This window comes from Bactrocera tryoni, chromosome 1, assembly GCF_016617805.1.
Source record: "Bactrocera tryoni isolate S06 chromosome 1, CSIRO_BtryS06_freeze2, whole genome shotgun sequence".
Lineage (NCBI taxonomy): Eukaryota > Metazoa > Arthropoda > Insecta > Diptera > Tephritidae > Bactrocera > Bactrocera tryoni.
In genome coordinates, this window is record NC_052499.1 from 85,685,295 (window position 1) to 85,712,750 (window position 27,456).

The window sequence follows — 27,456 nt, forward strand, 5'->3', positions numbered from 1 at the left end:
AGAGGTCAATACTGGCTCCTCCTACCAAAATTTATATATATATGATGTAGGCTATTCATAATATCGCTTGAATTCGACAATATATACTTTTTTGTTAAGTGTTTGTGAATCATGTTTAACTACTTTTTGATAAATAGTTGAAATTAAATTTTTTTTGTGTGTCAAAATATTTCTGATTGTCAAAGAAATCGATACAGAATCTGTCATGTCGACTAATTCGTTTGTTATCGATTTCAAGGAATATGACCATTAAAGCAAGACGAGCATAGAGAAATGTCACAATAAGCACAAAACAAAAATTTACAAGTCATTGAAAGTCGGAAACCAAAGCGAAATATTAACCAATATTTTTCAACGTAAGAAGTAAATAAATATATATTTTTTGTCAAATGGCGACTACTCTTGAAGATAAATCCATTTGGGATGATGGCGAGGAAACTTTGGGTGAAGAGGTACTACGTATGTCCACCGACGAAATAGTCAGCAGGACGCGTCTAATGGATAATGAAATCAAGATCATGAAGAGTGAGGTTATGCGTATAACTCACGAAATTCAAGCCCAAAACGAAAAAATCAAAGATAATACGGAAAAGATTAAGGTAATTTAATAGTTATACTAACAAAATATGTTGATCACAATTTATATACTTAATAGGTTAACAAAACTTTGCCGTACTTGGTATCAAACGTCATTGAACTGCTTGACGTGGATCCTCAAGAAGAAGAGGATGATGGCGCTGTTTTGGTATTGGACAATCAAAGGAAAGGCAAATGCGCCGTTATCAAAACTTCCACCCGTCAAGCTTACTTTTTGCCTGTCATCGGTTTGGTGGACGCAGAAAAATTGAAACCCGGTGATTTGGTAGGAGTCAACAAAGATTCATATCTAATCTTAGAAACATTGCCTGCGGAATATGATGCACGAGTAAAGGCTATGGAAGTCGATGAGAGACCAACTGAACAATATTCAGATATTGGTGGTTTGGACAAACAAATACAAGAACTGATTGAAGCTGTAGTATTACCAATGACTCACAAAGATAAATTCAAGACTCTTGGTATTCATCCACCCAAAGGAGTACTACTATACGGCCCTCCCGGCACCGGCAAAACACTATTAGCGCGTGCCTGTGCTGCACAAACAAAATCTACATTTTTGAAGTTGGCTGGTCCGCAGTTGGTGCAAATGTTTATCGGTGACGGCGCTAAATTAGTGCGCGATGCTTTTGCTTTAGCCAAAGAGAAAGCACCAGCAATTATTTTCATCGATGAATTAGATGCCATTGGTACAAAACGTTTTGATTCCGAGAAGGCTGGTGACCGTGAAGTACAGCGTACCATGTTAGAATTGTTGAACCAGCTAGATGGTTTTAGCTCAACTGCCGATATAAAAGTTATTGCAGCTACAAATCGTGTTGATATTCTGGATCCAGCTCTATTACGTTCAGGACGTTTGGATCGCAAAATTGAATTTCCACATCCCAACGAGGAGGCGCGTGCCAGAATTATGCAAATACACTCACGTAAAATGAATGTTAGCAATGATGTTAACTTTGAGGAATTGTCACGTTCCACCGACGACTTCAACGGTGCGCAATGTAAAGCCGTATGTGTAGAAGCTGGTATGATAGCGTTACGCCGTAATGCCACTTGCGTCACACATGAAGATTTCATGGACGCTATTATGGAAGTGCAAGCAAAGAAGAAAGCCAACTTGAATTATTATGCTTGAGCGCTAATCATATTTGTTTTGCTCATTTCCACTATGCAGTTTTTAGTTATTTTGCTAATATTATTTTTAATTAAATGAAAACGACACATTGAAAATAAAAAACACTAAATCGAATTTGCTTTCGATCATTGGAAGAATATATGTATGTATAACTCACATAAATAAAATTAATATATGTATATCGTAAATAGAAGTTTTGTGTAAAAAACGTTAAGTTACTACGTTGCCTCTATAAAAAGTAAAATGACAGTAAATATTCAATTAACTCCAGTACACCTGATCCTAGATTATCCAGCAAGAAGTAGGCTCAAGGCCCTTGCATCAATCTATGTGGACAGGAATTACATCACCTCCATCGCGCCCATCAAGCTCCTAGAGTTGTTCAGAGTGCTGGATCTCAGTGACCATATGTGGTATAGAAGAGGGTACAATAGATCATAAGCCGCAGTGGAAAACATAAATTAATTTCTCTCTATCTAAACATTAAATTTCTAAACTAATTTCAATTAAGACCTCACAAATTATTGAGTCTTTTCAGGTTCATAACTTGAATGAGAGTCCAATAAGAATTTATTTCACTATAATATTATCAGTATTAAAAGTAAATATTAAACTTGTGGTATAAAATAATTTATTTAGACAACTTTTAATGGTGTGAAGGATTCATTGGTTTTCTCAAAAAAAAATCTCAATATCGATTTCAAAATTGGCTTATTAAGATGGTTTAATATTTATGTGCTACTTTAAAAAGAAAATAATAAAATACTTGTTAACACAAGCTTCATGTCGCCGAGACGGTCTTGGTAATGGCGATGTTAACGGTAATGCAACAAATAACATTAAATTATTGACTGTTATGTACACATATCAACTAATTACACCTAAAAAGTATTACTATTTAGTATGTTTTATGCTAATTCACTCCGGCTGCTGTGGCTGTTGCTGCTCCGCTTCAGGATTTACTTGCTCTTGCTGCTGCTGATCAGCTGGTTGTTGATCCTGATACGGACGTCTAGTATACATAATAAATCCTAACAACAGTGTCAATATCGTGATCATGTACAAGTCCCAGTTAGCGGCAATATTTTCGTCCATGTAGAAGATGAATTTGTAAGGCGACTGAAAATAATGATATTGCTTATTAGTTTCACCACTTTCCAAATATTGAGAATCATACCTGTTTAATGGCTTCAACTTTTGCAAGCATTTGCAGTTTAAGAAGTGCTATGGCTACCGGTACTTTTGCATCTGCATTCGTTTCTGCAGCGAGGTCGTAGAGGCGCTTCGCCAGATGCCAGTCTTTTTTCATACCCAGCCCTTGTTCGTGCATATAGCCAAGATTGAACATTGCCTGTGCATTATACTGCTGTTCAGACGCTTTTCTAAAAAGATAAAATGCAATACAAATAAATTTACTTTTTACACAGTTTGCAGCAAATACAATTGTGGAAAAGCTACAAATTTATGTTTATAAAAAATTTACTACTAAAAATATTCAGTTGTAGCAGAAGACGTAATTTGGAGGAATGCTGACGAGTTCAGTCCCAAGAAACGGTTTGTTCAAGTTGCGTAAACCCGACGGTCGTGATAACGAAAATATTCAGTCTTATAACGCACCGCATGTTTATTGCGAATAGAACATGATGACCGCAAATTTACAGAAACTCACCTGTACAGAGCAGCTGCCGTTTCGAAGTCTATATTCGTTCCCCAGCCATAATAGTAATAATCGCCCAGTTTCACTTGTGCAGCTGAGTATCCTTGACCTGCCGCTCTTTTCCAATAGTAAAACGCACGTATAAGCTCCTCATGCCGATCATGGAAAATGCTGACGTCGCCGCGATCCAAAAGGAATGCCGCATTGCTTTGGGCGACCTCGTAGCCCAGCTCTGCTAGCAATGCATATTGCATATAGGCTTTGTCAGTGAAATAACTTTTGTAATCGTTATAAGCGAGCATCATGTTCGTACTCCATCTACCACGTTCGGCAACATTTTTGAAAAATTCTACAGCCGCTGGACATGATCTCAACATTCCAATGCCGTAGGTGTGCATTATACCCAAATTGTAGTAAGCCAATACGTGGCCAGATTGTGAAGCCAAGTTGAAGTATTTCAACGCTAATTTGTAGTCAGTTTTCACACCATTGCCAGCTAAATTGAAATTTTTAGTTTACTTTGTAATTTGATTCAATGTATTATAAGCTTACTGAAGTACATGTTGCCCAATTGAAGTTGACCATCAACCCAGCCTTGATCCGCGGCTTGCGTGAAATAGTTTAGAGCCTTGAGTGGATCTTTTGGAACACCAAGTCCTTTCAGATACATTAGTCCCAATCCGCTTTGTCCAACTGGATCGCCCAGTTCGGCTGCTTTCTTGAAATACTGTAATAACATTCGTTTAACATTTATATACGAATATTAAATGCTTTTGTTTTACTTACCTTGAATGCGGTTTCGTTATCAGCCTTGATGAATTCACTACCCTCTAAATAAAGCTTGCCTAAGAAGGCATAGCCTATTGCATTGCCTGTATTTGCAGCTTTAGTAAAGTATTCCAATGCTTTTTGGTGATCTTGTTGTATTGCTTTTCCTCCTTGGTAGTAGAGCTGTCCAAGGCCCACTTGAGACTGAACATCACCCTTGTCTGCTAACAACTGATAGTAGTCAACAATTTCAGTTTCTTGACTGCCAGGATTTTCGGACTCATCTAGTAAGCGTACACGATGGACAACTGGTCCGTTCGAGAATGTAATCTTGGAGGCAACTTTTTTGGCTACTTTCTTGTAATACATTAGCGCCCTCTCGCAATTAGTTGGCACATTTATTCCGTACAAATATCGATATCCAAGGGCCATCTGTGCAAATGTATGTTCGCCTAGAGCTGCTAATGTCAAATGAATCAAAGTCAGTGGTTGACTGACGTTTTTGCCACCAACACCAACAGAGTAGAGGAATGCAAGACCCTGATTAAATGAAAAAATATTAAAGATAAAAGATATATTCAATTTGATTTTTTTTACCATATTCGCTTCCGGCAATCCCTCTTTTGCTAATTCATCAAACTCTGTTGCCGCCAATTCAAAATTCAGCTTGCCATTACGTCCTAGTAGATGTGACCAAGCCATCTCTGCGCGAGCTTTTAGATGGTTCATTTCAGCAGCACGCATTATAAATATGTGTCCTAAGTCTTTATCGCTACGTTGTTTCGCGATTATATCCATACCTTTTTCGTAGAGGGTTTGAGCTGAAAAACAACAGTTATTCAATCATATACATGCAATTACAGTTATTTGGTTTAGGTACCTTCGATCTCTCGAGGGGTAGGTTCAGCAACTGGTTTTTTACGAATTTCTTCAATAGCCGCTATTTGATCTTCCAACTTCTGCCGAACGAGTTTTTCGTTCAGCTGCTGTTCGAGTAAGGCTTGTTGCCAAATTTTGAAGCGAGGTCCGATTTCAGTATCGAAGGCTGACAATGAAACAACTGTATTGCCTGGTGTCTGGGTAACTGGAGCATCTGTGGGTGACTCATTTTCTGTTACGTATTTGGCTGATTTCCGCTCATTGCTAACAGTGGTGGTATCTGTAGATTCTGCTGAATTCGCAGCTTTTCCAGCTGCATTTTCCGGTTGTGAAGTTGTTGTTTCTGGTTGAAGTGCATCCTGCGTATTTGCATTGTGTGTAGAAAGTGGTCCCTGCAACTCAGCTGTTACTATACTGAGAATAAGTAGTGGCAGTAAAAGCAACGCAATAAATGACTTGAATCGAACTTTCATAATTTCCTGAATATATTCTGATAACGTTATATGTAGAGTGGTTGTAAATTATTTTTTATGTTTGCTTTAAATACTCCTTTTGAAGTAGTTCTTCTAGATTTTGCACAAAAGAAAAAAAGGAAAAACGAAGACACATTACGAACGAGATATACGCAAAACTAATGGTATATCTTTAGTAAGTTCTGCATTACTTTTGTTTAAATATTATTGTCGTGATAAAATAAAAATGTTTCCAATTCACACGTAAGAAAATATAATTTTTTTTTATTTCTACGCAAATGTCAAAATAAATGATGATAGCGTTACCAGACATTATTTTCTAAACCTTATGTTTTGGTGGATTCGCTATCAACTATATACGAGGAAAAGATTTTGTACTGCACCTGCACAATATTAATAGTAAAAAATTTTATTATTATAACTTTTTTTATATTATATATATATATATAGTTATAGTACTTACACTGAATTATTGATAAAATAAATGTATTGTTAATATATTTATTCACTACATATCTTTTAAAACGGGTCATAGTAAGACCTGCGTGCCGGTTATTTGGCCAAAAGTGTCGTTAGTGTCTTTAAAATGTTCAAGTACTTAATAAAATGGTTCCTAATATTGTAAGAATAAAAATTAAACATCATGATATATCTGTCTTATGTAATGATTTGTAAATTAACTAAAAACAAAAAAAAAAAAAAAACAATTGTGTAGTAATAAAGAGAAATATATTTCATTCTACGAGTCGCTTAAAAAGAGCGCACACTTTTGTTAACTAACTGTTTTGTTAAAGAGAGCCTTTTCTTTTTGACATCCTTCAGTGAGAATAACTGTTTTGTTACACACAAACACTTCCTGCAATGCAAATGTTTTTATTCATCGACAGTAAGAGCAATGTAGCAAAATTAACTCAATGTTGAACAGCAGAGAGCATATGTATAGTATATCCATGGATCAATCCCGTACGCAACTCAAAGTGATACGGAATACCAATAGCAGCTTCCACCAACATCCTTCTTCCATCTGCTGGCTACCAACTTCCATCTGTTCGTGCAACTCTTTGCGCCGTTCTTGGTTAAGGCGATGTCTCGGACGACATCAGCTATTTAGTGTGGCGCTCGAGAGCAACGGTGCAGGTTAGTTTTCGCATTCGAATTGGATTTTTATGCGGATTATGTGGTCCCAATACTATGCTTGTGGCATTGTGTATTGGGTGTGAAGTGTATTTATAAGTAAAAAATGGGAAATAATATTTCGCAAAAATATCTAGTGGAAGTTTGAAATAATGTGAAGGTTTATTAAGGGCAGCGAATATAAGAGTGCACGATACTAATCTTAATTATCTATGTATTGTTTAAAGTAATAAGTAAAGCCGAGCAAAGTGAAAATTTTAAATTTCGACCAAAAAATTGTACGGTTATCCCGAACAAAGGCCATTAACCAGAAGATGCAAAGAGTCTTCTGATGGGCCAAGAAAAATCACAAACAATTTCTGACTAAAATAATGTGATTTACAAAGGCGAGACTTGAAATGAAATAAAAGCCTAAATATAAGAAACACACCCACTATCACGCTTACACACGCATATGCATACACACATACATATGTACTATATACAAAATGTAGGCTTCTATTCATACCGTTCGTTTCCCGTTTCTTTTTTAATTTCAATTTTTTTTTTTCAAAATTTAACAAAAAATAATCCATCGAAAATTGCAAATTGCATGAAACTGAGTGATGTGGGTAGAGTGGGTAGAGACGAGCGATTCTGCCCACCGAATATTTTCCTTTCGCATTTAGAGCCGCTCCCAAATTGCGAAAATAAGAACAACAACAAAAGCGAATGGTAGCAAACGAATGGTAACGACAGCGAAAAGCGGATGCTGGGCCGAGAATGCTTTACATCAACAACAACAACAACAATAAACAGCGACAGGATACGGGTGTAAAGATAAACCGATGAAATTTAGAAAACAAAGACAGAAAATATGGAAACGAAGAAGTAATTTCTTACATGTATATACATATATACATACATATGTATGTATATGTATGTGTGAAGCCTAATTTTTAATGAACCAATCGAAGTGAATTTAGTATGTTGGAAGAGTTCATAACTAATTCCGAAAATTAAATTTCGGTTACATTATCGTGGCGAACATATTCTTGAGTGCGCTTTTCGTATAATCCGTTATTAGGCTTCTGTAATTGGTTTTACAGTGATTAACTGCCCATTGTGTTTGTTGTTTTCATGGCCAAACTGTCCATATCCGTTTTGCAGTAGTAGCTCAGAATCAGTTGGTGTGCGGAATAGTTGAATATGATGTCAAGGCCTTTGCTGCATCATCACCAACGTTGTGCGGCACTTTACACGCACACGTGTTTCAGGTATGCCCTCATAAGTAGGTACACAGAAGACCTATGTACATACATACGTCGACATTACATATCTCTTGTATACCCAAGCACAAAGTTTGCTTAACTACATATGCATGTGTAAACGCTGGTCATTGTGTGATAGTTAAAAGCAGTTTCCACTTACAAGTGAGAAAAGAGCTTTTTTTGTGATTTTTTTTAAAGCAAATTTATTAAAAAAAAAAAATGTACATTTACAGAATTTTGTGTACTTTAAAAATTCCGAAATCATTTGGAAAAATTTTGAATTCTCTTGATACCGTAACCGATCTTCGTTGGGAAAAGTGCTTTGGCGCCGAAGAAAACTTTTCTGCTTAAAATTATTTCAAACCAATTTTCAACCAAAAAATTTCACTGTGTAGATTCCATAAATGACTGTAGGATATGATCGAAGGACTGGTCATTTTTATTTTTGACAAAACGTCAGCTTCACAAAACAAGCCGCTTTTTGTGAAAAAATTTACATTTCAGTGTTGAAAAAAAATCGAAATTGTTATAAGAAATAGTATTACTTTAATCAATACTTGAAAAATATGTATACATAAGTACTTCGTGTGAAAATTTCAAGTTATTCGGGTCAGCCGTTTCGTAGAAAAATTCCACCGATTTGTAAAACAGCGTTTCAAGAAAAAAGTTTTATACGCTCATGGCTCTGAGATACCCTCATGGCTCTGAGACTATTGGCCGGATTACAGGGTTTGTCCGGAAAGTAATATTACTGATGTTTTTCCACCGCGACTTTACTTCGGAGCGTGCGTGCACCGACTGGATTCGGTAGAGGGTGTTCCTAGCTAACGAACGAGCGACTGGCCAGTTGTCTCCGAGCACCAGGAGAGTCAGGACAAACATTTTCGTTCGTTAGAGCAGAGGTACACGATGAAATTTTGTGTGAAACTCTGTAAATTTGCGACAGAGATATTTGATATGATCAAGCAGGCTTACCTTGTTCTTGTAACAAGAAGTTGTGTGTTTCGGTGGCACCAGGCCTCTCCGTGCTGGGAGACCTGTGGCTTCAACAAACACTGACAATGTGACTCGTGTGCGCAAAGTTTTGAACTCAGACGTCGACTAAGTATTCGTTTAATTGCCCAGATGTTAAATTTATGAAAGTCTGTGGTTAATGACTTTGTGACGGAGCACTTGAACATGCACAAGGTGTGCGCGAAGATGGTTTCAAAAGTGCTCACTGACGACAAGACATCCTAACGCTTCCGAAGCCGCCATACAGACTAGTTTTTGTTTCATTGCCTGAAAAGGCCGATGAAAGGTTAGCATTTTGAGATGACAGAAGGGATCCAAGCAGCATGCTCCTCGGCTCTCAAGGCTAGTCCAGAGAATGCCTTCCGCGACGCCTTCAACTTGGAAATCCCGCTGTCACAGCTGCATCGACGCAGAAGGAGCCTTTTTGAAAATTTTTATTTTCGATTCGGTCGTTATTTTCGATTTTATTTTTGAAACGGCACACCGCATTTCTGACAAAAGCCTTTTATAAAATCCCTCAATCGGTCGGAGATGGCCAATAGGACCGTACAATTGCCGCGGAAAATCAGAACGCACTTCAGTGGCTTTAAGTCAAGCTACGAGAACTTTGTTTCAAAAGACAATATAAATTTAAATCGTTTATTGCACATACATACATATGTTATGTGTATATGCAAATACTATCTGGTCACTGTTTGGTGGCGCTACACGCAGGATGGGGGTGACAGATCGAGAATTCTGCAGGAAATGTCTAGAGTAGGGCATCAGGTAAACAGTGGAACATCTCTGGTCCTGCATTGCCAAGACTACGCTGTAAGCATCCAGAGTCACCACGGTATGATACACCGAAGAAGGTATCGATAGTGAGGCCTCCATCTGGTATCGTAAAGGACCACACTGGCATATGCGTGGCTTATTGGCCTAGCAGACTAACCTAACCTAACTTAACCTAACCTAACACTTTTTCCGTATATAGAAGCTTTCGAAAGCTTTCTAGCCATCATTTTCAAGTAATTACTTATTTGAGGGGATTAGCAAATTTTAATAACTCTCATTTGTAAAGGTCGTTCTCAGTACATGCGGTAGCTTTACATTACTAATAAAAAAAAAGAAAAAAAACCTACTCGTAGCCGTAGAAGAAGAATTATACCTAAATTCCTCTAACATGAACTCAATTTAAAATATCTACGCCTTCTTGCGTAGTTTTTCAAGTTTTGCAGTTTTATGATAAGCTGTAGTAATAATAGTGCCATTATTCTTAATATTATCAATCTCAATTTGTTTACTTGCTCGCCTGATTTAATCAACTCAATTCTAAAGCAGGCACCCACAAGTACAAGCAGATTTAAGTCATGGAAAAATAAGTAAATAGAAATCGCTTTAGGTGCAGCCGAACTTTATATACCCATCTGCTCTCGTGAGTTCTGATATAAAATGAAGTGAAGAGTTTTGAATTTGATTAAGAGGTTACATGGGTTTCCGTGGGTAAAAAACAGCCTCTTTCCAACAGTTATTTCTCATATCAGAAAATTAAATATTTTATTGATTTTTTCTTTGTTATAAACTACACTATTTACAAAGAAATTCTGAAATTTTTGGAAAAAAAAATTTTAAACTCGGCCCTGCGACGCCATTTCCGGTGACCCCTCGTAAAAAAGATGCTTCCGCGTTGGCAGGATAACTCTTTAGAGGTTCATCTAAAGTGAAAAAATACGTGTTTTAGTTGAAACGTTAACTTAGAATTTAAGGGAAGAATGAACAAAAACTGAAAATTGAATTTTTGGCAGACATTTTTACAAAAAAAAAATGAAAACTTTACTGAAAATTTTGCGACATTTCTTCAAATAAAATTCGTCTAAGTCTTTAAGAATTGTATCTCAAAGACCTGTTCAAATTTTCATGAATATCGGTTGAGTTGTTCTCGAGAAATCTTGCCAACCGACTTCAAACACACAGTTTCGAGAAAAAGGCATTTAAAGACGGTGCACTTAGGCTGTATCTCCGAAACTATTACTACGACAAAATTTCGAAACTCGCAGCTTCTCTTTTTACTTGTACTTAGTGCAATAAATATCATCATTAGTCTCCATAATGAACACCCCTAATAATAACATAGGATCGCCTGTCTGTATATTCATACTAACACAAACATTGAGTATAAATTTAGCAATATGGGTTTAATTGAATTTATTGCGCAAACAATTGTCTGAATTGATGTGAATGGCAAAGCGGATAATTCTGAGTAGTGCCACCAAGAAGTGGTGCCATGAGGCGCGGGCACTTTTTCATACAAATTCTTACTAAACGGATCAGCACTTAAGCTTAAGCTGGGGTTCATAGGCGTAAGGCTAATTTAATCATTAAAAATTTTATTGTTGATTGGAAATCGCGTTTTTGCCTTTGCTGAGTTGCGTCGTTTGCGTAGTTATATGCAGCATTTAGTTTTGAATTTGCGCTACTGGAGTGATGTACGACTTACCGCAGCGTTCGACAGCGACATTGGACGGAAATAGATAAAGGAATTAGCGTTTGGAAATGATGTGATGAAGTGTGATTATTTTTTTCGATAAATGAGTCGAAATACTGAAAATAAACAAATATTTTTTAGAAAAGTGAAATGGTTTTATTTAGTGATGCAAAGTTTCCACCTCGTCATTTACATGTTTTTTAGCAGCTGCAAGGATTTTCAGTTGACAGCTGTAGAAATAAGTGTTGACAGTGTGCAAGTGCAGTGAAGTGAATGATTACATGAAACCGCAAAAAAAAAAATATTAAAATAATAGTATAAATACCACACAAAGAAATAAAAAATAAGAAAAAAACTAAACTATTTAGGGCAACTGAATTGAAAATCCCTGAAATCTACTGGAGTGAATGTGGTAGTTTCTTACAAAAAATTTGAAAAACGACGTTAAAACTTCAAACTCAAGATGCGGAATTAAAAATGAAAACTCGACACACGCAAACGCCACATTAGACAGCTGAGCCGAGCACACAATGTCTGCAGCTATCTTCTGTTTTTATGTAAGTAGTTAAGTGTCTCACTAAAATACCATAATCACTTTGGCGCACATTTACTAGTAATTAAAGGTGAAAGAAAACTGGTATATAGGCAAGAAAGAATGAAAAAAAAAACATAAAAAAGAGTTAAGTCCATAAAGTGTCAAGTAGCACAATAACAAGAGCCACCAAGTGCCACCAACTCAAACAGCCAGGCAACACAAGTGTCTTAATCACACACATACACACACAATTGTGGGTAAATATTGCTTGGATGCGAATGCATGGCCATATAAAAATACGTCCGCTTACATACGCACAAGTGGATAAAAGTCCAAAAGGGCGTGTGTTGCCTTTGCAAAGTAGGCGACTGTGCGTTTTTTCATTGTTTTTATTCGACTTTTTGTGTCCTTTGCTACTCTCTTCGAGCATATAATATACTATATGTACATCTTCATCGTTCATCAGCAAGTTTGTATGTGTGCGTATGTGCTTACAGCTTCTAGCACCAGAGCTTAGTACGCTGAAAAACTATAAAATGTGTAATGAACGATTTGCTTCTCTCCACGAGTGTCTTTGCGAGAAAAATTAAAAACAATAAGGCATCTATACATATACATATAAAGATATGCACATATCCATGTGTTGATATACATAGGTCGACTCAAAAAAGTGCACAAACAAACGACAACAAGCAGTTTTAGAAACAGCTGCCAAGTGCCGACTGGAAGCACAAAAAGAGTAGCTGAAAGTTGATAGAAAGACACCATTACATTGATTTCAGCCAATACATATATACAGATGAGAAAGTATACGCTGTTTTATTCGACAATTTATTTTCGAAACCATTACACCAGCATGCCAGCCACAATTAAGTGTCATTGACAATGTGCTTTTAAGTGTATTGGTCGTGGAGTCTGTACATACTCGTTAAAGGGTATAAATGGGAGTAAAGAGAACGTCGCCGAAAGAAGCACACGTGGCGAAAACGAGTACTGTTGCAAATTTAAATAGAGTAACGGTACTCTTATAACCACTATCAACTATTAATGAAAATAAAAAAAAACACCCAAGAGCCTTAGTGGTAATTTATTGAAAATTGCTCATACGCCATGGCTTACTATAAACTGTTGCATTCATGTAAATTCAGATAAGCAATTTTTTTTAAATAAATATATATTCTATTTCGGTAGAGCTATTTTGTCACTGATAAATAAACACACTAACAATAAACTATTACCTGATTGGGAAATTTATAAGGACAACGGTTGTTAGAAAGGCGAAAACAGGTTTTGTTAACTCTTTTATTTATGCGTGCTTTGCTGAGAGCGTTTTGTGGCACAAAGAGAAAGCCTTATATCTCTTGGTCACTTGGAGAATGGAAATGAGTAAAGCCGAGAAAGCAAGAAACGTGAAGTAAATATAAATATTAAGAGAGTTTCAAAGTCTGACTTTTAAAATTTAGGAAAGTTAGTTTTATTAATTGTTTAATAAGAAATGGCATAACATATTAATATTGTTTCGCTTTTATTAGAATTTATCAACTTTTATTGTAAAAGCTTATTTGGTTTTTCCGATATAAATATAGTTTCCTTTTTATAATCCTACAGCTGCTTCTGAAATTTAATTTTTTTGTCGTTTTTTCTTTAACATTTATTGAGAAATCAGACTGCTAAAAAATACCGTAAACTCGTTTTAGGCAAAGGGGTGATTAGAAATGTGTAATTTTGTGCGCACAAATACAAACGCATTTAGCCAACGACATTTATTTTCCTTATCGCGCACTCTTCTGTGCATTTTTGCCACCCGTTAGCACTTACCGTTCATTATCTAAATAAGCACATAAATTCGATCAACAATGTCGCAGTTAAAAGTTAAGTGCTTATATAATACTAATGTAAAAAGTCAAAATACAATATATAAGAAACAAATATTTTTGGCTTAACGATTATAAACATTGTTCATTTTCAAATGTGTGATTGAAAAGTTCAAAATATTTATTTGACACCTCTCATAGAAGGTTCTATGGGAGCTAGTGTAAAAATTGGACGATGGGCGTGGCACCGCTCACTTTTAGGTAAAAGCACTTATCTCGGGACAGATTGCAACTAAATTAGGTAAGTGACGTTCTCCTTACAACTACGGCTACTTCTCATATAGCACAATTTTAAGTTCCACGTGATTCTTTAACTTTCCATTACACTAATCAATAAGCAATTAATATAACGGGATAAAACATTGCACTAACATTTTTTTAAAATTATGTCAACTTATGACTAAAACTTGCCCAAATCCAACCAAAACTGTTCAAACCCTTAGGTACCGAAAATGTGGGCTCCAGTGCGTATGATTGACTTTTGACCGAAAATATCGGTCAATGTATGGGATATACAATTAAAATTCAAATAAAATCTACTGCTGTTAATAGTATCTCTGTGTACCAAAAATGGGTGGAATTTGATTTTCGAACTTTCGGGTGACTTTATACCACATACATCGGTCAATATGTGAGTTATCTTAATAAAATTGAGGGAGAGTGTTTTTCTTATAACAGTGTATCTTTGTGCTTAAAATAGATAAAGTTGAATAAAAACTTGACCTAGCCCATACATAACTAATATCAGAATTTTCCAGGATTTGGCAAACTTTATTTTAAATGATTGTTTTTTTAGTATGGGGCGTGGTAATAGTATTTTTATACCCTGAACAGGGTATACTAAGTTTGTCACGATGTTTGTAACACCCAGAAAGAATCGTCGGAGACCCTATAAAGTGTATATATAAATGATCAGTATGTTGAGCTGAGTCGATTTAACCATGTCCGTCTATCTGTCTGTCTGTCCGTCCGTCCGTCCGTCTGTATATATACGAACTAGTCCCTCATTTTTAATTTTTTTTGAAATTTTGCAAACGTCATTTTCTCTTCAAGAAGCTGCCCATTTGTCGGAACGGCCGATATCGGACCACTATAACATATAGCTGCCATATAAACTGAACGATCGGAATCAAGTTCTTGTATGGAAAACTTTCACATTTGACAATGTATCTTCACCAAATTTGGTATAGAATATTTTCTAAGACAACAATGTAATCTCTGAAGAAATTGTTCAGATCGGCTTACTATAGCATATAGCTTCCATACAAACTGAACACATATGTAGTTACTAAAAGAAATGCACCTGTGAAGGGTATATTAGCTTCCGTGCAGCCGAAGGTAACGTTTTTTCTTGTTTATTTGTATTATATTCAATTGTATGTACAGTATTATAGCTCTGGTACAACTGAAGTAAACGTATTTTCGTTATATTTTTCATAATTGAAAGTATTTTTTTCCGCTTGGTTAAGTTTTACATATTCGCCTTAGCCTATGGTTGCAAAATGTCCGAATCTTCAACTGGGATATAACAAATGTTATGCTTGGTAACAAGTTATCTGGTTCGAGCATGGTGATCATGGCGGGAAACCTAATTTCAAAAACATATTGTTCAAGTAATTTTAATGACTATCAAGTGCGAACTCTCGATCTTTATTAAGGGGTAGGGGAACTCTAAAGAGTTGAACTTTGAGCATTTTTTGGAATGTTTGTCCTTTTACATTTTTTACATTTAGTTATATTTTAAGAATACTGAAAAATGGCAAAAAGTGGTCGACCAAAATGGTACATATTTGTTAATTTATCTATTAGTATAAATATAAAAAATAAAATAAGTTGAAATGTGATTAGAAATACGAAAAAACTATTTCGACTACCAATATTATGAATTATAAATTTTCAGTTTTCGTTGCTCGATGGGATAGAGAGATATTTAACTATTTGAATGTTACATTTTTTAATTTTGTAAAACAATTTTTTTGTTTTGAGTTTTATTAACCGCATTTTGCCTTATAGTTCTTTTTCTCAATATTCTCAATAGTAACCATTCGATTTGAGATTATCATTGGAATATTTTCTACAAATATTCAGCACTACTCATAGCTTAAATGTAAAACTGCATTTATTATAATTTGTTTTTTTTTTTTGTTTTTTGGTTTTAAAATCTTAAAGTAACGAAAGCATTGTGACGGAAGAATCTCAAGGACTTGAGGACAGTCCTTAGTCATTATGTCAGTTACGTGCTACGAACGGGTCTTCGCCGCAGGACATTATCGCCATGACCATCATTTCAGTGTCATTTTGTCGTTTAGGCAAGATGCTTCGAATCGCCGCGAAGAAGCACACAAACACGCACTTTGTAACACTCAAGGCAAGCAAGAACTCTTAAGATGAGCCAAGTCGTTTTTGTGGCTGAATGAATGTTGCATGCAGCTGCAACTCTTTTGTGCGTTTACAGCGTCATCATGTGCTTTGTTTGTTGTTATTTCTTGCTGTTTTAAACGCTTGTGCAACGTCGCTATCGCCATTGTTTACTGACTACTTGTTGTTTGTTTTCTTAGTGTCATCATAATTGTGGTAGTGGATTGTTGTTGTTGTTTTCCCGTCGCCATTGTTCTAAGCAACGCTGCACTTAAGTGGTCCAGTAAGTTTTGGTCGTTAGGCATGAATAAAAAATATTTATTTGTGCAAACCTTTAGCATCGCGTTGGTTCACATTCAGCTCGCCTAGGTGCGGCCCAACTCAGCAGCCAAGCAGCTCCGCTTTGTGAGACCCACTTCTAAATAGACAATGCAGCTGTGTTCATTTGGCCGGTGCAGATACTTACGAGAGTCGTATATTGTGCTTCAGTTTTTTGTGACTCATGTTTAATAACGGTTTGTGGAGGTGGATACGAGCACAAATATACTCAGCTATATTTATGTAAATGTGCGTAGTTCTCGCTGTTGGAAATATATTAAAGAGCCTGCTCCCGCGGGCTTTAAAGAGTGTCTTGTTTTGTTTTTTTTTTTTTTGTTTTTGGTTCCATTCTTTTGTGTGCCATTGTAATGTTAATGGCTTTCGAAAATTGTTGTCGCTTTGTTAGATTGAAATTGACTGAAACATGAGCAATATTGTTGACGCTACCTTAAAGATAAAGTAACATTGCATTTGTTGTTTGTGTGTTCTTTCAAGCATCAAGCTCCACTGTTTTGTATTGATGTATTTCTTCCGCTTGCATTAGTTGAAACTGTGTTACATAAACTATAGAGACATACACACATATACATATATAGTACTCATTTACATACATACGTTTTAGAAAGTTTACAAATTGAAGAAAGGGTTTTTTGGTAGTGACAATTGGGATCTGCTTCATGGAGTTCTAGTAATGTTCTGGAACTAGCATTGAATTCAGAAAAGAAAGGTGAGAGAAGAAGTAGACTAGATTTTGTTTGAAGTTACTTAGCACTTATTTTGAATCATTCGGCTTTCACCGCAAGTGTTGGTGAATCTGTGAGATCTATTATTGAAATTCTGAAAGTATTTCCGTGGCTTTGAGCCCTAGAATGAAAATTGAAAAGCAACTTGCAAAAGCAATAAAATTTTAATTATATTTTGATACTATTATCACGAACGAACATTTCAGGCGGTGGGGAAGCATGCGCAAGAACAACCTATCTTGTTTGGTTGTGTTTACTAATTCAGTACTGAAATTTATGTTACTCATACGCCGTGTATACAGTGATTTAATCAAGAATTGGTGCGAAACAATACAAAAAAATTCATGGTAACTAAACTCGTGAAGACAAAAATTCAATTGTCTCCGCACAATTGCTGTTTGAATAAAGGAAAATGAAGACCAGCCGCAAAACGGCTCCCATGAGTGCCATAGGTCCGGAAGCGAAACAATGTGTCACTACGACAACCAGACTAACTCACTTGGACTGATGGTTATTCGCGCAGAAAAGTAGCATGTCGGTTTTGTTTGCGAGCAGATTTAATATTTGGAGAGAAGCATTTCAGCTGTTACGTCATTAATTGGTCATTGCATAGACACAAAGAGAACCACATACATACATACACACCCATATAAATCGTTCATGTATGCATAGTGTAAACAAAACATAAAAAGTATAACACATTTCTATATACTATAAATATATACTAATGCATATATATACATACATACATACATGCATAAGTGACAGTGTGTGAGTATATGAAGGTGTAAAGGTCCAGCTAGCAGTGAATGACAGCGAAGAAGGGATTGAAGGGATGCTTTGGTTTTGTGAACTACGAAAAAATATGTTCACAACTGTATAATTCATAGATTTTTTTTTATTGCATTAGATGGATATTTTGTTGGGGCTCAAGAACTCGAGAACAGTCCTTAGTCAGTTACGTAGTATGAGTGGGTCTTCGCCGCAGGGCATTATCGCCATGGCCATCATTCACAGATAGCCTTAATGGAGGCAACAATACTCGTCTGATAAATCAGTAGCCTACAGAGAGTTATTATAAGAGGAAAATAAATAAAAAATCTTAGACTCTTAACAAGATACCTTCACTCAATCTGTTAAAAAATGTTTCGAAGTGTAAAAAAAAATCCCAAATCACAAATTACTTTTTTAAACCCAAAACTATTATCATTTATTTCCTTTGTGGTACTCAAAACTTGTCATGACGCATGATAAAATCATAAAACCATGAATTTTTACACTTATTAAAAAAAATTGTTGTTGGATTATATACAAAAATAAGTTTACACAATTACAATTCTCAATGCTATGTTGTTGGTTCATTATAACTTTATGAGATTATGAAGCCCAATCCCACTAAACAATCAGCATAACCTTTCGAGGCATTAATCCTGGCTTTGCGACCATTTGTTGAGCTTCAACATACTTGGAGCATGATCTTTTTCGCACATTATTGTCTTATTTGATCTACTTTCCGTCTCCTGTTGCCATTCGCTTCAGAAATTATTCGATTTCATTTCGTTTCAGCAGATGTTAATTCGGTGCATTCAATTTTTCACAGACAATTCATGTGGTACCCAAACATCGAGCTTTTTTAAATGGTTCAAAACCATTTGATGATAAATGTAAGTTCCTTAGCGATGTCATAGCTGCTTATGTGACGGTCCTGACCAATCTTTTCCACAATTTCATCGACTTTTTCAATGATAGGTCGACCAGAGTGAGGTGCATCTTTCATATCGAAATTTCCACAACGGAAGCGAGCGAACTATTGTTGTGCTACACGAACTGATACAGCATCGTTTCCGTAAACTTTACAAATTTCATTGGCGGCTTGCGTAGCATTCTTCCCTTTATTATACAAAAATTTCAAAATATAGCTAATTTCTTCATTATTTTCCCTCATTTTTGAACAACTGTAACTTTTTTTCAAATTCCCCGAATTTAATTTTTTTGGGTTAAAATCTCAAAAATTTGAATCGTTGTAAACAGGAGTCTTTCCTGTTGGGCTTTATAAAATCTCTATTGACATGCTACTAAATCTGATCTTATTTATAGGTAGCGAGAATATACCGAAATCTTAAAATGATATGTATACACATGAAGCAAACGTATGTACAATTTTAGGCAATATCTGATTAGCGAATCCATTAAAAAATCAAGATAAAAGAAAGCCCAGTCTGAGAAAACTTTATGTGTTCTAATGTCTTCTTGGTTTATGCTGCCTTTGCTGTCGATGTTTTTCCTCAATTGTGATATGTTGGATCTCTCTCACTTCCCTGACAATTAGGGTTGGTCTACGCATATACTCTTACTTCCGCCTCGCCACAACTTGAGACCCGCTCTTTTGTATATTCAATCTCTTTCGATAGAGGCGCATGCGCTCTCAACTAGCACTCTTTTGTTCCAAAGCCAGAGTAAGTTCTATATGCATATGCTTGTGGCTAGGCTTGATTCTTTGCCATTCACCTTTCTATTCGTCATTACTTTGTTCACTTTATTCTTTATGCTTCTTTCCATTTGCCTTTTGCAAATTTGTTATTTACTCACACGTGCATGTGTACGGACATCCCTGCTGCCAGTTGGTTCTGCCTATCATCGAAAGCATGAAGTTGAGTCTTCTTGCCAACAAAGCGTCTGCCGCCAGTGTATTTACGAACAGCGCGAATGTGTACGTACGCCTTTGAGGGATGGGGCCCGATTGGAAATGTGCGGTAATTTGTGTTACTACTCGAATCAAATTGCTTTGATAAGAACAAGGCAGATCTGCTTAGAGATCCGTGCATATAAAGAAGTATGTATGGATTTTTATAGAAACTAGCGTGAAAAACAAAGACGGGGAGTAGCGGGAAATCAAACTGATGAGTGAGCGATACAAGGGCAGCGGCGTTGCACAGTCACCCAACCTTTTGCCCTTTAGAGCTGCTTAAGCTTTTCCGCTTTAGCCCATCGAGTTGTCACATTGTCTATCCACGCCTGGCATGCCTGGGCCAAATGCCATTGAAAGTGGCGTGGCAAGTGGTTGCAAATGACAGACATGATGATAGCATGTAAGTGGTGACCAAGGCCAGAGTAAGTTTCGCAGGCAAGACGTGGGCATAAGCGCGGTGGCAGCATAACTTTACAATTGGCTTTTAACGATATTTGCCGATATTCTGCGTGACTCTGTGTGTGCGAGTGTGTGTGAGGAGCAATCATTGCGGCGCGATTTTATGCGCTGTTATCATTTATGGTCGTATGCCCTAGGAGGTGTTCAAAATATGTGTGTTGGTATATATGTATGTGTGTGAGTTTGTGTGGAGCAGCTGTTTCCGCTGCTACGTGTCTCACTTAAATTATAGGCTGTTGCCCTTGTTGTTGCCAACCATTTTGGGCTCTTTCTGGTGCGTTGACTTTCTGCGTTGCGTTTCCAATATTGTCGCACATTTAGGCGATAATAAAACTTCGCTTTTGTTAGAATGCCGAGAAAGGATTTTAGTTATTGTTGTAGGAAATAGTTCAAAGGTGACACACATAGAAATGAAAATATTCATAATTCTGTTCACGCCTGTTTAAGGAAAACGACCTTTGGTTTCTGTTTGGTTTTTTTCTCTTTTGCTCTTGCTACATTTGCATATAATATTGGCAATTTTGTGTTTTTATAGCTTTCGGTTTTCAAAATAGCTTGTCGCATTGTTAGCTCATAAAAACGAATTAATATGAAATATATTTTGGAATTGTAAGTGCTGTGTTTAGGAATATTATAATGCCGAAAGCGTTAAATCAGCAAAGCTTTTACCTAAGCAGCTATATTTTCAAATCCTCAAATATCTAACTTTTGTTTCAAGCTAAATACTAGAAAACACATAAATCGCTGGAAAATTTCAATTCATTATTTGGAATTTTGTTTTAAGGGGCACCCTAGTGTGCATGCACTTTGTTGGGTATTTAAAAAATAATACAAAAGTACCATATAGATTGTTTTGAAATTTTTAAGAATATATTTATGCATCCTTTGAACATAGTAAGATTTTAGGAGAAAACAATTTACTATTTCTCGAGTTATACGCGCTTCCCGACGGCTTTTAAATCAGGTCCTCCAAAGCTGCAGTAGATGAAGCCTAAACAGTTTCTCTACGAAAAGAAATTTTCCCTAAATGACGCACGGTCGAAAAAATCAAAATGCGGTTTTAAGAAAGGTTGAATTTTGCACAAAATTTTGATTGCTTTTGGCCTGTCAAAATTTGATTTTTGACTGCTGGGTCATTGTAGATTTGTAGAACTATGGACTAGTGATTTGAAAAAAAAAACGCCTTTAAAGATGAACTGATTGAACTAAATGGTTACAACTTAGAAAGAAGTAACTTTACAACTATTTGAGCTATCGATTTAGATCTTTAGTTTATTATTTTAAGGGGCTTTTAATTTTACACTAGGTGGGTTCCTTAAGTATTCCAGCGAACAGTGCTCAAAAACTAACTGAACAAAGTCACTGTAAAGTATCGAAGTAGCTCCGTGGGTTAATGAACAAAAATAAAAAGGGTACCAACAAAAATTTTAAAAGGAGCAAAGAGTTTTAATAAACTGAGCTGAGCTGAGCTAGATTAGCATATGTTTTAACGGTGTTTTCAATAAGAGCGTTACAAAAGTTAAATAAAACAAAAAAGGTTTGGAATATCAATGAAATTCCCCATTCCTGTGAAAATTCGATGACATTATGTATGGAACACAATTTTTATTGCATTTCCACCACGGGCACGCTTGAAAAATCCAGACGTGGAACCCAAATTTCGACGTAGCAACACAGGAATAATCTAAAGGCGTCAAAACGCACGACCGAGGTGGCCAATTGACTAGGCCATTTCGTGATATATCCACTGTGACATTCACTGTGTGGCTTGTGGCTCCGCCCTGTTGGAACCACATATTGTCCAAGTCCATATCATGCAATTCAGGCCAAAAATATTCGATTATCGTCGAGCGGTAGCGATTCCCATTCACAGTAAAGTACCGGTCTTGATCATTAGGACCCAATAACGCCGACGGCTCATAAACCGCACCCAACCGTATATTTTTCGGGATGTAAAGATGACTCTTGGAGTACATGTGGATTGCTGCCTGACCAATAACGCATATTTCAAGTTGTTGTTCAGCCCAATTCTCGAACATACGACGATACTAGTGGTCAAGCGGCTTCAGTTCTTGCGTCAATTTGATCTGGTGAGGTTCTAGGTCAAGATACTTTTGTAAAATTCGCCACAACGATGTCACAGAGATGCTCAAAGCTTGAGAACGACGTGTGAGAGACTGATTTGGGTCTTCCTCAATTGATGCGCTAGTGGCAGCAATATTCTCTACAATACGGGTACTTCTTCATCTCACTGGCACGGAAACATGTTGTACTGTGCCTGTGCATTCAAATTTTTTCAGTGCACGCTCAATTGTTGATCTGACAGGACGATTATGACGATCACAAAGCATTTAAAGTTGAGGCCACTGACTCCGAATTTCGGTAGTAAATTTTAATAATTCAGACTTGTTGTTTGATGTTAAAAAAGCAGGAAGAAATATGGAGCCGTTTGCTGTCCCTATCGGTCTACTTTTGTAGCGTCTTTATTGAAAAAAACCGTTATAAGTAAAGCTTTATTTGAAAATGAACTAATTACCACATACAATTTAAGACATGTATCCATTCAATCCATCCATTTATTTTGATAAATTTGATAATTCCGACTCAGAAGAAAATCACTTGAATATGATGTTCTTGCACGCCCTCGAAATTGTATTCTTTCTTTTAAAATGCCATCGTCCTTGGTAGTATTGTCTATTAAGACTCATAGTAGACTACATATACATACATACATAATTGTTCGTAACGAAATTACTGATAATGAAAGAACACTAATTCCTTTGTAGTGCTCCGATGCTGTCAGGCAGCAAATTCTACTTAAAACTCGCTGCAGTGAAATTTCCATTACAATCAGACTCTTCGATTACTTTAGCACTTGAAATAACAAAACTGTCTGTATGTAGTTGATAAATCAATTATATTGCGCTCGTTGAACAATCGTAGATAGAATAGAGATGATAGTATTTTTTAAGTTTTAATTTAGGCATTTTTTAGCAAGGACTTTAGTGGTTTATGACAAAATAAGATACCCTTATATAGTGAGTAACGTTTCTAAGAGGAAACTGGTTCTACCTTATTATAGTTTTTCTTATTATTGGAGCAAAATTGTTACGTAGTATGTAAAAAAAAAAATGTATTTATTGAACATAATTCTCATTGTTGCTATACTTAAATATCTTTCTTTGAACGCGTTGCGGTCATTCGATAGATTATCGAGTTCCTTCCGGGATCCATATTCATCAAAGCCAAAATAATAGCATATATAGATAAACTGAACGCAACCATAAACCAAAGAATAATATTGAATATAATTGCATAATTTTCGTCATAGCGTGGTGGAATGTTGTAATGTTTCTGTCAAAGCGATAAGAAATAGTTAAAGAGTAGCTAAGCTTCATGAAATAATAATTTAAGACTTACATGATCCATTGGATCGACTGTTATTATAGTGCTAACATTCTGACCAACCGCTTCCAATGCCTCCAAGTCTGGGCCGTAGGTCAGAATGCAAAAGAAATTATCCTTCCATAAATCTTTGAGTTTTGCGAACACATCGCTCAGTTTGGAAAAGTCTAAGGCAGTTTTTTTATTCCAGAAGTGTAGGCCTACAAAATTCTTCACTTTAATGTCGACTCCTAGCTTCTCAATAACGTCTGTGGTTAAAAGATTTTGCAGCTCGGGCACCATCTCTGCGACTCCGGGCGCTCTGTCTGCAGTCAACATTTTCTTCAAATATTCATACTACAAATACAATGTTTTCTAAATCAAATCTCTTTTGCTATTTTTCCAAATATCTTACTTCCATATTCTTGGATGTTTTATAAAATTCCAGGTTTGTTGAAGACTTTTCAAAATTTAGGATATTCCTCAGCGATGTACCTGGAATACGACCCTCAACTGAATATTTCACTATAGTGCCCAGCACTGAGTAGTCTGCTGTGCTATTGAGCTTCGCTGTCACCACAAGTGCTAACTTCGGCATATTGAAAACGTTTTTGATACTCATTGCATAAAATTCTGCGCCCGCTGAAGCAGACTCTCCTACAATTGCCATTAATATGTGCTTCACTTGCTTTATTGGTATTGGGACTGCGGTCTCTTCGAAGGCCAAACCCTCCGGATAGCTCATTGGAATGAAATCATCCGCGACAACTTTTGAAAAGAAAAAGGCACTTAGTTCAGTATCTTTTCTCCAATTTCGTATTTGCATACGTACTTATACTTATTAGTTTGATGAGAAAGCCCAATATTATCCAAATATTCCCCATTAGTTTTATTTTGAAAATCAGAAAAATGAGAGACAATCAAAGTGACAAATAAAAACGAACGAATTGTTCCAGATAATTCATTCGATATGAGAACGTAAAATTTTACTTAGAAACCTATGTAAGTTCTTTAGCCTCTAAGTACAAACATATTACATAACCTTATTCAGTGGTACTTGGCCATTATTTACTTAATTATTTTTTCAAGCGTGATCCATTTCGAGGCTCCATACTTTTTAACGAAAACACAGAAACTTCAAATTTAATGGGGACGTTCTTTGACATTTATTTTTTGAAGATCAAATATTGGCCACCGTTACGTCTCAAATGGTCCACCCGGTGAGTCCACTTTTCGAATGACACGTTCGAGCATTTGGACTGGTCGCCTGACCAGCCTCCAGCTCTCCAGCTCTCCAGCTCTGAAAGTACTCGACGCAGTACCCGCTGGGGGAAGCAGAGGAAGAGGAAGACCTCCACTCCGTTGGAAGAACCAAGTGGAGAAGGACTTGGCTTCGCTTGGAATATCCAATTGGTGCCACGTAGCGAAAAGCGGTGTCTACGCCGATTAAAAAGAAGAAGAAGCCTTAATTGAAGCGGGATTATTAAACTTTAGATTTGGCATATCTTCACAGGAAAAAGTCTAACGGTGTGATATCACACGATTATGGGGCCCAATCGACCCACCAAAAACGTGAAACTATCTGTTCAAAGAAGTATTCGCTCAAAAAATCCATTGATTGATGCGATTGGTGGAAGGTGAAGCCACCTTGTTGAAACCAAATGTCGCCGGCATCATTTTTGGAGAAATATGGGCCAAACCGTTGTTTTTTCAGTAAGAAATGGCAGCTCTTAAATCTCTTTAGGTTGCTCTTCATCTCAAATTTGTCAATTTTGCTTCCTTACATACCCATTGAGCCAGAAATGGGTCTTATAACAGTTGGCTCGAAAACGTCGGATCTTCTTGGAACTTTTCAAGAGCCAATAAAGCGGAGCGATGTCGATTGGAAAGGTCGAACGGATTCAGTTTTTGCACAAGCTCTACTTTGTACACTTTCAATTTAAGATATCGCCAAGTTGTTCCATACGTCAGACCGAGTTGCTGCGAACGGCGCCGAATCGACTCACCACGGTCTTCGTATATACTCTCAGCTTTGGCTGCTATATTTTCTTTACTGTGTGCTGAACGTGGTCTATTCGGTCGAACTGTTCTACTTATCTTAAACCTTTTCATCTTGATACCAATCTTACAAAGGTTTTCTTTAAATTCAACAGGAGGCAAAACTTATAGAACTATCTAAAAACATTGAACATGACTGACAAAAAGGACAAGGCCTAATCCGAACTTCCATAGATTTGTAACAAGCCTCGGTAGGAATGGTCCTCTGTGCCTTCGGCGAATTGTGGATTTTTCCGTTTCGGTTCACTTTGCGAGCGCCATTCTCTAGATTGTTGTTTCGTTATATCAGTAAGGTTGAATGTAGATTTCCTCTCCCCGGCGCCCTCTACCAAACGTAGTTTATGTAAAAGATTCAGGTCTTTCGGTATTAGTCTAGCATTGTCACACCGGAATTAAACCATTAAATTTCCAAAGAGCTCCAGAATTTCGACTCTTTAAGACATTTTATCGACTTTTACTACCAAAACAGATTATATTAATAATTTTATAAGACGCGTTGCGAATATAACAATATTCGCAAATATTATTTGGCTTTCCTTGGTATACATTTCTGTACTCAAATGGAGTTATTATATTCAAGTTATAACTCAGCTATTTGATCTCCCGGTATTTAAAATTCTCTCATTTTGACTCGACACTTTTATGAAATAAAATAGCGGTATCTTCAACTTTCATTTCTTGTGCTTAATAATAATACTTACTGTACCAGTCTAAGCTCTTAAGTTCTAAAACTGAGCACATTACAATTTATTATGTTAATCACTTAAATGGAAGCGTAAGTTTGCCTCTGTTAATGCTAATGCTACTACGTCCATAAATCAATTTATCGCATGCAAAGCACACTTAAGGGATGCACTCGAATAGGCAGCGGCAGCAGCAGCGGCAGCGATGGAGGCAACACAAGAGACAATATGTCAAATGCAGAGTACTCTAGCGCCGATACTACATGCAAATGCGCTCGTAAATATTTATGTACGTATTTAGTTGCCTTCGCCTTTGGTAAGGTTTCTGCGACAGCGACACTTGCTGAGTGAGTGCCCCTTGCTGCCATCGATTCTCCGATGCAAATCGATGCATCAATGCAAAGGACAGGCGCAAGCCGTAAATAGCTTAGCTATGTGCATTATTGAAAGCTGTCACGGTTGCCGCTATTATTGTTGTTGCTACTATACATATATTGTTGCTGCTGTTGCACAATGTCAATTGAACACCAACAAGTTGTTGCTGTCGCTGTTGTTTATTTATTAAGGAACATGTCGCACGCATACATGCATAACTAACCACTTTGAGTATAACGGCCCATAAATAACGACGATGACATCGTAAACATGTCTGTGGATTGCAAAGCATTGCATTTCATTCGAGAGTGATCAATAGCAAAGGCCCGAAAACTGACTTAAGCGCTCTGAGTTTTAATGAAATGTCTATCTTATGGTTTTAGATAAGAATACATTTTTATTTTTAATGAATGGTATCGATATTTTATGGAATCGGTTATTGTCACATTTTGCATTGAAATTCGCAACGCGTATGTAATATTTTAAGTCGGGCGACATAAAATGCATTGTTGGCAAATGATGCAATCATATTACATCCCTGGCGGCTTAACCCCCTTAGCAAATAAGGTGAAAAAATTGCATCTCCTGAGACCTGAAACATTTATC

General features: G+C 36.5%; 4 protein-coding genes across 10 annotated transcripts in view; 2 read left to right on the forward strand and 2 right to left on the reverse strand.

The window, feature by feature from the left end:
* Positions 1-271: 271 nt before the first annotated feature.
* On the forward strand, positions 272-1,866 carry LOC120770004 (26S proteasome regulatory subunit 6A-B). Its single transcript, XM_040097098.1, has 2 exons — positions 272-599; positions 656-1,866. Exons 1-2 carry the CDS (start codon positions 390-392, stop codon positions 1,730-1,732), a joined length of 1,287 nt encoding a protein of 428 aa, XP_039953032.1. The 5' UTR covers positions 272-389; the 3' UTR covers positions 1,733-1,866.
* Positions 1,867-2,343: 477 nt separating this feature from the next.
* On the reverse strand, positions 2,344-5,704 carry LOC120769995 (protein sel-1 homolog 1). The gene is made up of 7 exons (XM_040097088.1): positions 5,038-5,704; positions 4,755-4,978; positions 4,176-4,697; positions 3,942-4,116; positions 3,402-3,885; positions 2,910-3,114; positions 2,344-2,851 (listed from the first exon to the last, which is right to left on the reverse strand). Exons 1-7 carry the CDS (start codon positions 5,507-5,509, stop codon positions 2,651-2,653), a joined length of 2,283 nt encoding a protein of 760 aa, XP_039953022.1. The 5' UTR covers positions 5,510-5,704; the 3' UTR covers positions 2,344-2,650.
* A 5,651-nt stretch (positions 5,705-11,355) lies between these two features.
* The window catches only part of LOC120774457 (dorsal-ventral patterning tolloid-like protein 1), a 114,615-nt gene continuing 98,514 nt past the window's right edge, over positions 11,356-27,456 (forward strand). For 5 of the 7 annotated variants that reach the window (XR_005705251.1, XR_005705250.1, XR_005705252.1 and 2 more), the window contains exon 1: positions 11,356-11,931. The gene's annotated coding sequence lies outside the window, so the exon portion shown is untranslated. The remainder of the gene's footprint in view (positions 11,932-27,456) is intronic. The other 2 variants (XM_040104113.1, XR_005705249.1) reach the window with 2 other exon arrangements.
* Positions 23,519-24,618, reverse strand: LOC120779365 (ATPase H(+)-transporting accessory protein 2-like). The gene is made up of 4 exons (XM_040111579.1): positions 24,567-24,618; positions 24,150-24,502; positions 23,771-24,091; positions 23,519-23,704 (listed from the first exon to the last, which is right to left on the reverse strand). The coding sequence occupies exons 1-4, from the start codon at positions 24,616-24,618 to the stop codon at positions 23,519-23,521; spliced, it is 912 nt and encodes a 303-aa protein (XP_039967513.1).